The sequence below is a fragment of the Galeopterus variegatus genome, unplaced genomic scaffold (genome assembly GCF_000696425.1).
Source record: "Galeopterus variegatus unplaced genomic scaffold, G_variegatus-3.0.2 Scaffold11, whole genome shotgun sequence".
Lineage (NCBI taxonomy): Eukaryota > Metazoa > Chordata > Mammalia > Dermoptera > Cynocephalidae > Galeopterus > Galeopterus variegatus.
This window is the reverse complement of record NW_007726122.1, coordinates 1,641,488-1,655,769: the sequence shown is the minus strand read 5'-3', so window position 1 is coordinate 1,655,769 and position 14,282 is coordinate 1,641,488. Positions and strand designations below refer to the sequence as shown.

General features: G+C 40.3%; 1 protein-coding gene across 1 annotated transcript in view; it reads left to right on the top strand.

Annotated features, from left to right (window-relative positions):
- Positions 1-2,733: 2,733 nt before the first annotated feature.
- MELK (maternal embryonic leucine zipper kinase) overlaps positions 2,734-14,282 on the top strand; it is an 81,940-nt gene continuing 70,391 nt past the window's right edge. The window contains exons 1-5 of the mRNA XM_008588490.1: positions 2,734-2,815; positions 5,182-5,298; positions 8,420-8,563; positions 9,498-9,566; positions 11,198-11,290. Coding sequence (XP_008586712.1) covers positions 2,777-2,815; positions 5,182-5,298; positions 8,420-8,563; positions 9,498-9,566; positions 11,198-11,290 — 462 coding nt within the window. The 5' untranslated portion in view covers positions 2,734-2,776. The remainder of the gene's footprint in view (positions 2,816-5,181; positions 5,299-8,419; positions 8,564-9,497; positions 9,567-11,197; positions 11,291-14,282) is intronic.

Sequence of the window (14,282 nt, the reverse complement as noted above, 5' to 3'; positions counted from 1 at the left end):
GAACCAAACCCAGTACTCCTTTCAGAATTTCTTGTAAGGGTGGTCGTGTGGTGGTGAACTCACGCAGCTTTTGTTTGTCTGAGAAATATACTATTTGCCCTTCATTTCGGAAGGATAGCCTTGCAGGGTAGAGTATTCTTGGCTGGCAATCTCTGTCTTTTAGTATTTTGAATATATCGTCCCATTCTTTTCTAGCTTTTAGGGTTTGTGATGAAAAGTCTGATGTTAGCCTGATTGGTTCTCCCTTATAGGTGATTTGACGCTTCTCTCTTGCAGCTTTTAAGATTCTCTCTTTGTCTTTGAGTTTTTCCAATTTGAGTATAACATGTCTTGGAGAAGACGTTTTTGGGTTGAATACATTTGGAGATCGTTGAGCTTCCTGGATCTGAAGATCTGTGATTTTTCCTATACCTGGGAAGTTTTCTGCCACTCTTTTGTTGACTATGTTTTCAATGCAATCTCCTTTTTCCTCCCCTTCTGGAATACCCAGGACTCGGATATTTGAGTGCTTAAGGTTGTCTGATATCTCTCTCAGATTTTCTTCAATGCCCTTGATTCTTTTTTCTTTTTTTTTTTTGTCTGCCTGTGTTATTTCTAATAGCCCATGTTCAAGTTCAGAGGTTCTCTCTTCCACTTACGCAAGCCTGCTGGTTAAACTCTTGATTGTGTCTTTTATTTCGCTGAATAAATTCTTCAGTTTGGCACGTTCTGCTACATTTTTTTTCAGGACATTGATTTCCTTGTACATTTCCTCTTTCAGGTCCTGTATACTTTTCCTTGTTTCATCATGATGTCTAGCTGAGTTTTCTTGTATCTCATTCAGCCTCCTTAGAATTATCACTCGAAATTCCTTGTCAGTCATTTCAAGGGCTTCTCGTTCTATAGGATCTAGAGCTTGAGAGGTATTACCCTTTGGTGGTGTACTTTCTTGATTTTTTGTATTTTGGTATCTTTTTTTTTTGATGTTTATTCATTGTGACAGGGGGTTTCACAGTCCACAGGTTTGACACTATTGTCTGACTAAGATGTTGCTGTGGTTGCCAATTTGGTATGGCTACCTCCGTGACTGCTCAGTTGGCCACTAGTGCCTTGCATGTGTGGTTGCCTCGGGTCTTGGACCTCTCTGCGGAGCCACCTCTTTGGTCAGCATGGACTCGGCCAGGCTGCTGGGTCATGGGGCGGTACCACAGGGTCTGTGGTTTCTGCTGAGCTTCCACCTCCCGTGTGCTCTGCGCTGGGCTTCTCCCTGTTCCGTGCGCTCTGGGCTGGGCTGCTGGGATGCGCGGAGGCACCGCAGAGCATGTGGTCTCTGCGGAGCTCTCCCTTCCCCTGCTGGATGTCCCCCTGCTCCATGCGCGCTAGGCCGGGCTTGGGATAGAGCTGGGTGGTGGCGGTGAAGCCTACCTGCTGCCGGATCATGTGGCGGCAGCCCCCCCACAGTGTGTGTGGACTCTACAGAGCTTCTACCTCCCCTGCTGGACATCTCTGTGCTCTGTACGCATTGGGCTGGGCTGCTGGATTGCGCTGCGGTGGTGTGGTCCCCATAGAGTTCCTGCCTCCCCTGCTGGACGTCTCCCTGTTCCATGTGCTCTAGGCCGGGCTGGGAATGGAGCTGGGTAGCAGCGGTGAAGCCTATCTGCTCGATCGTGTGACGGCGGCCCTGCAGGGCATGTGGTCTCCGCAGAGCTTCTGCCTTCCCCACTGGACGTCTCCCCGTTCCGTGTGCACTTGATGTTATGTTTTTATAGTTTAAATCGGTTGATTTGTGGGAGAGAGTGATGCTAGGGACCGTCTATTCTGCCATCTTCACCTGAAGTCCAAAGTGCATTAATCTTGATGGAGTTTTACATATATGCGTGTGTGTGTATATATTATCTCTCCACGGATAAAACTTCACTAGGGGTAAGTTTAAATACATATATATATCCTTATATGTTCCGTGCTCAGATCAATACATAGACTATTTCCAGTCAGTACCTGCCTCCTTTCCTCCAAGGTAACCATTGATATATTTTGAAGATAAAGCCAACAGGATTTGTTGATGGGTTGGATATGGGGTCCTAGAGAAAGAAAAGGGCTAAGGGTTCTTCTAAGGTTTTTGGCCTGAGTACCTGGGAAAATGGAGTTGGCTTTTACTGAAATGGGAAAGACCATGGGAGACACCACCGGGAACTTCTTTTCAGAAGTGCTAATTTGGAGATTTCTTTTAGATACTTAGTGGAGACATCTCGTTTTTCATCCAGTTTTGAAATATAATTGCTTATCTTCACAGTTTTAAAACTGATTGGAAGTTTTATATAATTTGTCTTCTGTCTCAGCAACTGTATGTTGTGTTCTAGCAATGTTAATTATAAAGCAAATTTCATTTTTCTTTCTTTTTTTTTTTTGGTGGCTGGCTGTTACAGGGATTAAACTCTGGACCTTAGTGTTATCAGCACTATGCTCTAACCAACTGCACTGGCCATCCCTTGTAAAGCAAATTTCTAAAGAGTGGATTCTGTTTTCCTACTTCTTTATTACAGAATTAGAGATATACTATCATGGTAAAAAAAAATCTTCAGCTCTTGGATAAGAAGAGGCTAGAGTCATGTCTAACACTTTGGAAACAGCAGGAGAAAGAGCCAGAAACTTCCAGAAAAATATGGTTTGGTAGACTTTTGAAGTATATGAAAGGGTATTTGTTCTTGAGTCTTTGCTTATCTCTTCATAATACATTTTCCTCTACTTAGGTGGTTTTGCAAAGGTCAAACTTGCCTGCCATATCCTTACTGGAGAAATGGTAGCTATAAAAATCATGGATAAACATGCACTAGGGGTAAGTTAATAATTTTTTAATATTCTATAGATCAGTTTTGTTAATTAAAATCTGAATTTGCTCTAATGTTCTAGTTACTGCTCTTTTCTTAGAATAATATTTTTGCAGCTGTTATTTTAAATGTGTAGATCTGTGGTTTTAAAAGGTAATCTGGGGGAAGGAGTTACTTTGTCTTTCAGATTTTAATGCAGGGCAATGGCACAAATTTGAAGTCTGTATCATTTTTTTGTAGTTAAATTCGTAGTCTTGTAGGCGTTTTGGGATATGAATATCTCCTGTTTTTATTGTCTCATGATACTCTTACTAAATGTTGATCTATTTTGTATTATAGATATGTAGGTAGGTAAATCTTATGTCGTAGCATTTTATTCAAAGTGACCTTAGAAGTTATCTAATGAAATTCTTTTCCTAATCAGCCTCTTTTTCCTCTATGTGAATGCTTCCGGGATTGAGCAGCTTGTTACCTGCTAAAACAGCTCATTCTATTTGTGGTCTTGGCTATGATGTATATAAAGTTATTATTTTTTTATATTGAGGTAAAACCTGTCTCTTGATAATCTTCTTGGGCCTTCTGTACCCTTTCCAGTGTTTGAAGTCACCCTGAGTCATCTGGGGTTTTTTTTTTCTAATTTTTTCTTCCATTTTCATATGGTTTGGTTTCTAGGCTTTTCCTTGTTCTGGTGTTCTTGTGCTGAATTCACTACTCTCTTAATATATACCTGTGGCTGTTTCTTTTTTTGAAAATAAACTTAAAACATAAAAAAATTTTTTTCTATGACCAAAAATCTCTAAATATTAAAAAAGAAAAGGAATTTTTCTTTTGGACTGAGTTAGCATTATAATTGTTATTAGTATATAATTGATTAAAACAGCATAAATATTTTATAAATGTTCTTAATTATCAAACATAAAAAAATAATTTTTTAAATATCTTATTGCTGGAATGGGAGAGGGTTATAACACCAATTGTTAGCTTATCTTTTATTTTTAAGAAGTGCTGATTAGCACACACAAATAAGTCAAAGGGAATATAAGGAGTTTTGTTATATAGCACTGTCATTCGATTCTTTGAATTCCTTCTAAAATATATGCTAAAATCAGTAACTATCAGAAATTATTTTTAATAATCCATCAACTGATAATTCAGGCTCTCCTTTATTTTTTTTTCAGTGCTCAATAGTATGTTTATTAAACTAATAAAAAAGCATTACCCCATACCAGCCAGCTGCCCCAGAAAGCTTTAAAAACATTTTTTCTTAAGTATTTAAACATAGATTACAAATTTGATTAATTTAATTCCCTTAATCAATTTAAACTTCATTTCCAACTTTAGTATGACTTATTCCCTTGAACACTTCAAATGCTTAAATAGCAAACAAAATGTATGTTGTTATTACAAAATTTCAAAATGTATTATTACACTGATACTCAAAACCTATTCTAAAGCATCAATATTGTTAAACTTGTTTTTGTATTTTCTATCGTTATTATGCTTATTTTAGTTCCTTCCTAGGCTTTTAATAATATTATTGTGATGACTTCCAGGATTTTAGTCATCAACTTCCCACCCAGAAAAGAAGAAAAAGGATTATCATATCAGAATAGTCAAAGTTATTATTGATTTTTGGTCAAGACCTCACGTCTGGTTGCATAGTCCTAAATAATTGTGTCTTGAACAACTGGTCCTTAGATTGAGTCCCTTTTTATAATGAAGTTTTAATTTCTTGTTACTTCATGGGATTTCTAGGTTTCTGTCTTTTAAAACTTTTTCAGCTTGTTTTAACCTTGTCCCCAACTGACTTTTTATTTTGAAAATTTCAAGCCCCAGGGAAGTTAGGAGACCGAGACAGCAAATACCCACACACCTTTCACCTAAATTCACTGGTGTTTAGCTCAGTATACTTCCTAAGGGGCACTTCTGAGACCAAAAGTGGTAGTCCAGGTATGGTACCACTAAGTAGAGTGTTTCTGTCATTTTCTGTGTGTGGGATGCTAACCTTCTAAAGGAGTCTGATATTGTTTTAATTTTTCTGGATGTTGTACTATTGACCCACACTGAACTTGTCTTTTATAGAATCCTCAAGGCCTTTATTTTTGGTGCTGGCCAGTACGGGCGTCCATACCCTTGACCTTGGTGTTATAACACTGCACTCTAACTAACTGAACTAACCAGCCAGTCCCCTCAAGGCCTTTTTTTTTATATATATATATATACAAATAAGTTTTGTTGTTTTTCTATATTGTTGAACAGTTTGTTTTGGGGTTGTTGATAGATTTTGCTGCTTAGTATTAAATCTGTTGATATTGATGCTCAGAACATAACCCAAATAAGTTTATTGCTCATTCAGTATGATGTTTTGTCACAGAGTGATTTGCCTCGGATCAAAACAGAGATTGATGCCTTGAAGAACCTGAGACATCAACATATATGTCAACTCTACCATGTGTTAGAGACAGCCAACAAAATATTCATGGTTCTTGAGGTTAGTAATACATTCCAGGGAACTAAAAGCATTTGATCACTTTATCAATTGTTAAGAGAAAAGTATATTTCACTCAAAAGATTAGAATAAATGTTAAGTAGCTTACCTGTTTGAGTTCCATCTCAAGTAGACATATATAATAAATTGGAGATTCATTGTAAATGTACCTTTTCTAATATACCTCTAATGGGGTAGTATGGTTTAATAGATAAAATATGTTGGAATTTGTTCCTACTGGAAAGGATCCATTTCAGTTTTATATGGATATTAATTTTCTAGGCCTGTTCTAACAAATTACTACAAACTTGGTGGCTTAAAACAACAGAAATTTATTGTCTCACAGTTCTGGGAGGCTCAAAGTCCAAAATCAAGGTGCAGACAAGGTTGGTTCCTCTGGAAGTTCTAAGGGAGAATCTGTTCCATGCCTCTTTCCTAGTTTCTGGTGGTTGCTGGCATTCCTTGGTGTTCCTTCGCTAATAGATGCACCAGTTGAGTCTCTGCCTCCATCTTCAAATGGCATTTTATTCTCTGTGTCTATGTCTCTGTCCACATGTGACTCATCTTCACTTGATTATATCTACAAATAAGGACACATTCACAAGTACCAGATGTTAGGAGGTGAACACATCTTTTTTGCACAGCATATAGGTAGTTCCCATTGCATGTATTATGCAAACCAAACTCTTTCAAGTTTTACCCTGCCCTTTTTGGCTTGAAACATAAAGTCTTTAGAACTTGGATCATTCATCTCTTGTTTTATTTTCCTTAGTCTCAGCCAAATGATTTGTAACTAGACGTCAGTTTCACAGATTAGCACTGTTTTAAAAGCATTTTAAAATTCATAATGTTGAAAGTTTTAGACTTAGGGCTATTTTCTCTTTACTACACTGTAGATCTACCCACCTGATCTACAATGGTGATTTTAAAACCTTTTTTTTGTAGCTGACCCCTTTGTTCAATTTAAATTCTTAAAAACAAACGGACAACCCCAAAATACAAAATTTAAAAGGTACAAGAGGGTATGTATTAAAAAATAAAACCATCTCTCCCCTGCATCTAGTCATCCAATTCCCTTTCCTTTGAGTCATTTACTTTTCTTGTCTCTTATAGACACTTACATGTATTTTGTGTGTGTGCATGTGTGTGCGTGTGTGTGTGTGTGTGTGTGTGTGTGTGTGTGTGTAGCTTATTGGTTTCTGTCACACATATGGTCACAAAGTGTAATATTACTCAGCCCCTTATTTTTTTCCCACTTAACATTTTAGCTTGGAGACCATCTGGTACATTCATAGAGATTTTAGATGTTTTTGTTTCTTTTTATATTGTATTTATTTATTTATTTGAAAATATAAAGTAGGCTGTTTTCTTTATGTAATTCTTATTGGATAGCATTTCAAAAAATTTACTATTAAGGTGTAATTTGCCTATAGTAAATTGAACATATTAGGTATACTGTTTGACAAATGTATATACCCATGTATCTTCCACCCCAGTCAAAGTATAAAACATTTCCATCACCCCAGAAAGTTTTCTCCCACCCTTCTGCAGTTAATCTCTGTAACCACACCCAGCCCTCCCTTCCCAGAAACTACTGATCTGATTTCTATCACCATAGATTAGTTTTACCTGCTCCAGAATTGATGTAAATGAATCATATAGTCTGCATTCTTGTGTTTCGCTTCTTTTGCTCAGCATAATGCTTTTGCAATTCACCACATCAGTATCTACTCTTTTTTTTTTTTCCCTTTTTGTCTTTTTTCGTGACCCGTAACGGGATCGCAACCCTCGGTGTTGCGCCCGCACCGCGCTCAACCAGTGAGCGGACCGGTCTCTATGTGGGATCCGAACCCTCGGCGGGAGTGCTGCCGCGCTCCCAAGCGCCGCACTCTACCGAGTGCGCCACCGGGCGGCCCAGTATCTACTCTTTTACACCTTGTTTTTTTACTTAATACTGGAGATTGTTTCATGTCAGTTTGTAAAGAGCTTCCTTTTCTTTTTTTTTTTTAATTGCCACATAGAATTCCATGTCATAGCTGTGTCATAATTTATATAGTGTAAGCATTGTTATTGTCTGAATTTTGGTGTCCCCCCAAAATTTATATGTTGGAACTTAATCCCCAACGTGATAGTATTAAGAGGGTGGAGCCTTTAGGAGGTGATTAGTCATAATGGAATTAGTGCCCTTATAAAAGGAGCTTAAGGGAGCCTGTTTGCTGTCTTCTGCCATGTGACGACACAATAGCAGGCAGCATCAATGAGCAATGGGCTCTCAACAGACATGAATCTCTTGGCACTTTGATCTTGGACTTCCTGGCCCCCAGAAATGTAAGCAATAAATTTTGGTTGTTTATAAATTACTCAATGCAAGAAATGTTATAGCAGCCCAAATGGATTAAGGCAGTTGTTTTCAGTCTTTTGCTTTTATAAACAATGCTGCTGTAGTGAATGATCTTTAATGTGCATTGTTTTTGATGTGAATTAGTACATCTATAGGAATAATTCCTAAATTTGGAACAATGAGGTTAAAGTCTAATGCATTTATAATTTTAATTAATATTTCTAAAACGAAATGAAATCTTAAATGGAAACCCAGTTTACAGAAAAATGGAGCTGCTCTGGAGAAGAGATGGAAAGCTTGGAGCTTTGTGCTCTGGCACCTGTTCTCAGGCAGCCTCTGAGGTGTCTCTGTAGAACTGGACTCCTTCTGGTACAGGATTGAAAACCACTGGTCTTTGGGATGAAGAAACAATAATTACTGCTGTTTTTTTTTAAATTTCAGGTAACTACACTAAATGTGAGTGTATTAAGATGAAAATGGGTTTTACTACTTTGCTGTAAAAATATAAAACCCTAAGTGAGCTTTTTAAAATCACAGTGGTAGTTGGTTCTATTTCTACTTACTGGTAATAAAACTGTTTGAGGAAAGAGTTATTGTTCTCATTCCTGGAATAATTATCAACTTGCTTGATCCTGAGAGTGTATTTTTGAATATGCCTCACTCAGTTCTCTTGCCTGTAAAGTCGAATTAGTATCTCTGAGTTGTCTAATTTTTTATTTTAAATTCCTCTGAAGTGATTTTTGTAAGTCATAACAATATCTTTGTGATTCTGTTGCTGTTTAGTATTGCCCTGGAGGGGAGCTGTTTGACTATATAATTTCCCAGGATCGCCTGTCAGAGGAGGAGACCCGAGTTGTCTTCCGTCAGATCGTATCTGCAGTTGCTTATGTGCACAGCCAAGGCTATGCTCACAGGGACCTCAAACCAGTAAGTGACTGTGTCACAGTTAGATGCTCAACTGAGAGTTCAGCATCATTTACCTGTTATTTTTAGGTTTTCAATGTTCTTTCTGTTTAGGAATCTATCTTAGCTTTGCTTTTTTGTTTATTTCAGTCAGGATCTACATGTTTCTTTTCTCCTCCTTTACTTTTGGTAGGTTTTTTGGATGGATTGTTAGCAGTCTATGTCAATTGTGTGTTACATTAGAAATCTTTGTAATCAGGATTTTGTCTCTAGGAAAGAAGAGTATTGAGTATTTTCTTTGAGAATCTCGTGTAATTGACTATTTTCCATTTAGTGCTGTCTTCCTAACCCCGTGTTCCTTTAATTTCAATTTCATTATGACTCAGAAAGGAACAGTTGAATGGTATTAACAGACTGCTTTTTAAGGATAGCATAAAAATGCGAGTATTCTTTAGTCTGCAGGCTCTGTCTAGGTGGATGATAGTAGACATTGATTTAAATATTACTTGGTACCAGGGACAGGGACCTAGAATTGGTCTGAGAAAGTATGGTAGTGTTACTATCCTTTTTGGTCTGTTTATACCTAGCTCTTTTATTTGAGCTCACTCTTTTGGTTTAAACTTGCCTTTGGCACAAATTGCGTTTGCTTGTAGTATAAACTCATAGCACCATGAAGAAAATGGTTTATGCTAGCGTGTCTTGAGGGGAAGCAGTATAGTTATCAACATTACTCCTCTTTCCCTTCTATACATCTTGTCATTTCAGCATTCCTGGTGGTCTAGTGGTTAGGATTTGGCGCTCTTATCTTGTCATTTCATTAGTTTTTAATGATTTTTCACTCTATTTTACCCAGGTTTTTTGATATAAGCATACTTAAGTCATTTTTAGAAATGGCTAGAGGTGGGATGTGATATAAGGAAGTCAGTATACAGTTACCATAATATCTTTGTTTTCCCAGGAAAATTTGTTGTTTGATGAATATCATAAATTAAAGCTGATTGACTTTGGTCTCTGTGCAAAACCTAAGGTAAGTGCAGAAATAAAAAATTTCCTGTGTTAATGGACCTCGTAGTTTGTTATTTTGCCCTGACTTTCACTTAGACTTTATTGAGCCTGGTTGCATCAATTGAGAAGAATGTTAAATTTTGTCACTGGCATCAGTAATTTTTGCAAGTTCTCTAGATGATTTGAATATGTAGCCAAGATTGAGAGTCAGTGCTCTAGTTCCAGAGGGTCCTTCTGAAGACCCCATGGATATGCTGTGAGAAAATCTGCAGTGCCTAGGTAACACTACAGAATCTATGTTGAATTTGACCATGCACTTGCAGTTTGAGTATGTTGCCACTAGATGATGCCTTTGTTCATTTAGATGTGAGTTGAGAATTTAGTGCAAATCTATTCTTTGTTATCTAAATTGTTATATAGCTAACAATTAGTTACATTTTGAGAGACAATCCCTCTTCCCTATAAAAGAAGGAAAAAGTCCATATGTACTGCTAAATTTATACTGCTATGTATTTCCTTAATTTGCATTCCATAGTTAAGTACTGATGTTCTCTTTGAGGTGACTTTGAACTTTCCAGCTCTGCTGTCTGCCGCAGATCTCCTGTGTGGCTGCCTGTTGGAGGCTTCCTCCTGAGTTCTCTAATGAGAACTCACAGTCTCTAAAATGAGCTGTCTACACTCATTAAGAATGTTGAAATTGCTGACTTGTCTCAGCCCTTTGTAGTCCCATGATGATTTCCTGCCCCAATCAGAATTAGCTAGGTGCAGAGGGAAGCAGATTTTGCTCCTTTGGCTGAATGTCTTATTCTTTCTGATTCTTCTCTTCCTCAGCTCTTTAGAGATTATCAGTGGAGCCTTTTATCTGGGAACCAAAGGCTAGAAGGCAGGTTTTTTTTTGTTTTTTTTTGTTTTTGGATCAGCAGGCATATAAAGATAAAACATACTTTGATCAGATAAACTGGTCTAAGTCATGTTCTCCACAGGAGGCAGTGGAGAATGTTTGTGACATACTCCGTTAGCCTTTATTCATGACTGCCACAGATGCCACCCAGATACCACTTAAGAAAGCAGGGGCTGCTTGGGGAGGATTGCTTCAGCCCTCTGCTGAGGACCTCCCTCCTGGGCATGTTGTTTCCATTGTAAATGAAATCTCATAATTTCACAAGTCTTGCCAGCTGCAGAACTCTATACAAGTATTGGGCACCTGTGGGCGGGCAGAAGAGCATGAGCAGATTTCTCATTTTAACAGATGTGGAAACTAAGGTAGTGATTTATCTTATAATTGAGTCTAGGAAACAGACTCTCAAAGCACTGTTCTATGTACCATATTGCTTTCTTCCGTATAAGGGAAAGGAAGCTTTTCTGTATTTGTAAAGATTTGATATTGGAGATAGGGACCAGTAAAGAAATAATCTTTTTTCCTTAAGTACTTTAGGGTGGGAAGGCATGGGTACTTGGATGTTTGCTAGGCTTATTATGTAGAGGATATCTAGGGGAGTATGAACCTGACCTGACTGGACTAAGGGGAAAAAGATGTTGTTTGTGCCAGGTTGTAGTGGTGCTGGAAATCCAGAGAAATGGAGAATGTTTATCAAGGTTAAAGTCTTTTAATGGCTGTAATTAGTAAATGTTTCATTTTTATCTTATTGGCAGGGTAACAAGGATTACCATCTACAGACATGTTGTGGGAGTCTTGCTTATGCAGCACCTGAATTAATACAAGGCAAATCATATCTTGGGTCAGAGGTAATAATTTATTGATTAATTCAATATATAACCAACATACATTTATTGTTCACCTGTAGTGAGGCAAGCACTGTGCATTGGGGTAAGAAATAATCTTGTTAATCAAAGATTATTTGGACAGTGAGATATGTAAGCTAATAAATGGGATGAATAACTTGCAATAAATAAAATAATACATAATACACACTTATGAAGCAGGGATATATTTCTGGTGTCTTTGTTTTGATTGCTTTTGTATTAAACAGTATCATAGTTTGGATTGGTTAGTCCAGCTGGGTAGATCACAAGGCGACGGTTGTAGGCTCAGTTTTCTGAGGTGCTGGTTAGCACAGAGAAAACCTGTACTTTGTCCATAGCCAACTCTTTGAGGCTGGCAGTCCTGTGTAGGACTACAGACTCGGAAGACCTGGGCTTTGACTGCTTTACATTTTATACCTGATGCTACTCAGCTCCTCCCATTCTCTGGAGTACTAGTTTTGCTGATTAAGGTTAAAAAAAGTTTTAGTTGTCAAAAGCTTAGGAAGTGCGGGGTTGAGCAGGGTTCTTATTTCAGGACATCTCCATATCTTTAATATGTTCTTGTACAATGTGATCCTTTGAGAGGGACCATCACAGATAGCAGCTGGCCCTGATTTTATTTGCATACAGAATCCACTATTCAAGTGGAGTTCTTTTGAAACTAGTGTTATGTGGGAGAAACTTTGAGAAATACCAGGTTACTGAATTCGTAACATGAGGAGATGAGAACTCACTTATTTTGAGTTATTTTTTAATTTGCTATAGTCTCAGAGAATAGTGTAAAAGTAAAATGAAGAACTTCAGTGTATCTTTTATTAAGAGTCACAGTTGTTGGTTATTGAGGGGAAAATGGCGGACGGGAAGGCGGGAGAGGAGAAGCCTGAGAAATTGCAGCAAGCTGGAGCCGCCGGAGATTTTTTTTTTTAGATTTTTTGTTCCAAAATTATTTTCTGGGTAAAGGGAGACCTAGAAGTGGAAAACCAGCTTTAAAAAAACTGTTTGCTGGGAACGCAGTCTGCCGTCGTCACCTAAGCCGCGCTTGGTCTGGACTGATACTTGCTGCCTGCAGCCTGCAGCCCGCCGCTGGGCGTTGACAGTCCCGCACACCCGCCACGGCCATCAGCGCACCCACATCAACTAATTTACAACTATAAAAAAAGCAACTACAGATTCGAGGTTTTGGGCCGGCATTAAAGAAGATTCCTGGGAGCGCCCGAGCCGCGGGACCGAGTGAGCAGACCGAGGCGGCGGCAGCCGAGGATGGGGACGGCGACGAGGCGGAGAGGGAGCACCCTGGCCCGGCTCAGCCCCGTGAGTGACCCCCAGCCCGGCCCTGCTTGCGGGGCGGATGCCTGCCCAGCTTCCGCCTGCCCCACCGGGCCAGTCACCGTCCCCGGGGCTGCCTCCATTCTCTCGGGTGGAGGCGGCTCCGGCCCGGCTCGACCAGGCCTGTCCTCCTCGCACGGCTCGGCTCCTCACTGAGCCGTCCCACTTGCTTGCCCCGGCGCGGGGCTTCCCAGGGCCTGCGGGCAGGACTCCCCTCCCACTCCCTCTGCGGTTCTCTAGCGGGGCTGGTGGCGTGGGGCGTCCCCGGCCAGTGTTGGGAGGGCAGGGAAGTGTGGGCCTGGCTGAATGTCACTTAACCGCACCCTGGGCTCCGGCCCCAGGTAAACTTCCTGTTACCAGGAGGCAGATACCATCTCTGCGGCCACCAGTTTGGAAAAACGCCTAACCGATTTCTGGTTAGGAATAGTGTGGTTGGAGCGTTCCCGAGTTCGCTTGAACCTGCTGGAGAGCTGACTGCGGGCGGGCGCCAGAGTCGGTCTGCACTGGGGGGATTCAAAGGTGAACCGTGTGCTGCGGACTCCTCCTCCTAGGAGCTTACGCTCTGGTGTGGGAGATAAGACAAGTACACAAATAACTGCGATACCAGGAGGAAGGTGATAAGTCCCGAGAAAGATCTACACAGTGCTACAAAGGCACCCAGAGTGACCTGTCGTCTGCGCCTAGCAGAAACCTGGAAGACCTCCTGGGCGAGGTGGTGCCGAGCAGGGTCTTGAAGGCCCGGCTGATAGACGAGGGTTGCAAAAGACACGTCCAAGCCCAGCCCAGTGTGCACAGAACGGGGAGACGTCGGATAGGGAGACAGAGACTTGGCAGAAAACACACACCCTGCGGGGCAATACTGCGAGATTCAGCAGCCCAGCCTAGTGTGCACAGAGTGGGGAGTCGTCAGGCTAGGGAGGCGGAGACTTGGCAGAAACCACACACCCTGTGGGGCCGCTACTGCGTGATCCTGCAGACCAGGCCAGAGCGCAGGGAACGGGGAGAAGTCCTGCACGAGAAGTGGAAGCTCAGCAGAGACCACACACCTTGTGGTACCGCCCCGTGATCCAGCAGCCCAGCAGAGTCCTAGCTGACCAGAGAGGTGGCTCCCCGGAGAGGCCCAAGCCCCGAGGCAACCACACACACAAGACACTAGAGGCCAACTAAGCAGTCACGGAGGTAGCCATACCAAATTGGCAACCACAGCAACATCTTAGTTAGTCAATAGTCTCAAACCTGTGGACTGTGAACCCCCTGCCACAATGAATAAACATAAAAAAAAGATACCAGAAACACATAAAATCAAGAAAGCACACCACCAAAAGTTAATAAATCTCAAAGTCTAGATCCTATAGAACAAGAAGCCCTTGAAANAATGAAGGGCAAATAGTATATTTCTCAGACAAACAAAAACTGTGGGAGTTCAACACCACACAACCAACCTTACAAGAAATTCTCAAAGGAGTACTGGGTTTGGTTACTGAAAAATAACTACCACTGCCATAAAAACCCAAGAAAAATCTAAACCCAGTAGTATAATAAAAATGGCATACATGAAGAGAAAACAAACAAATGAAAAGGCTATCTACATCCTAAGGAACAAACAAACACAGAAAACAAACAGCAAAGCAGAAAGCAAGGAACAAAA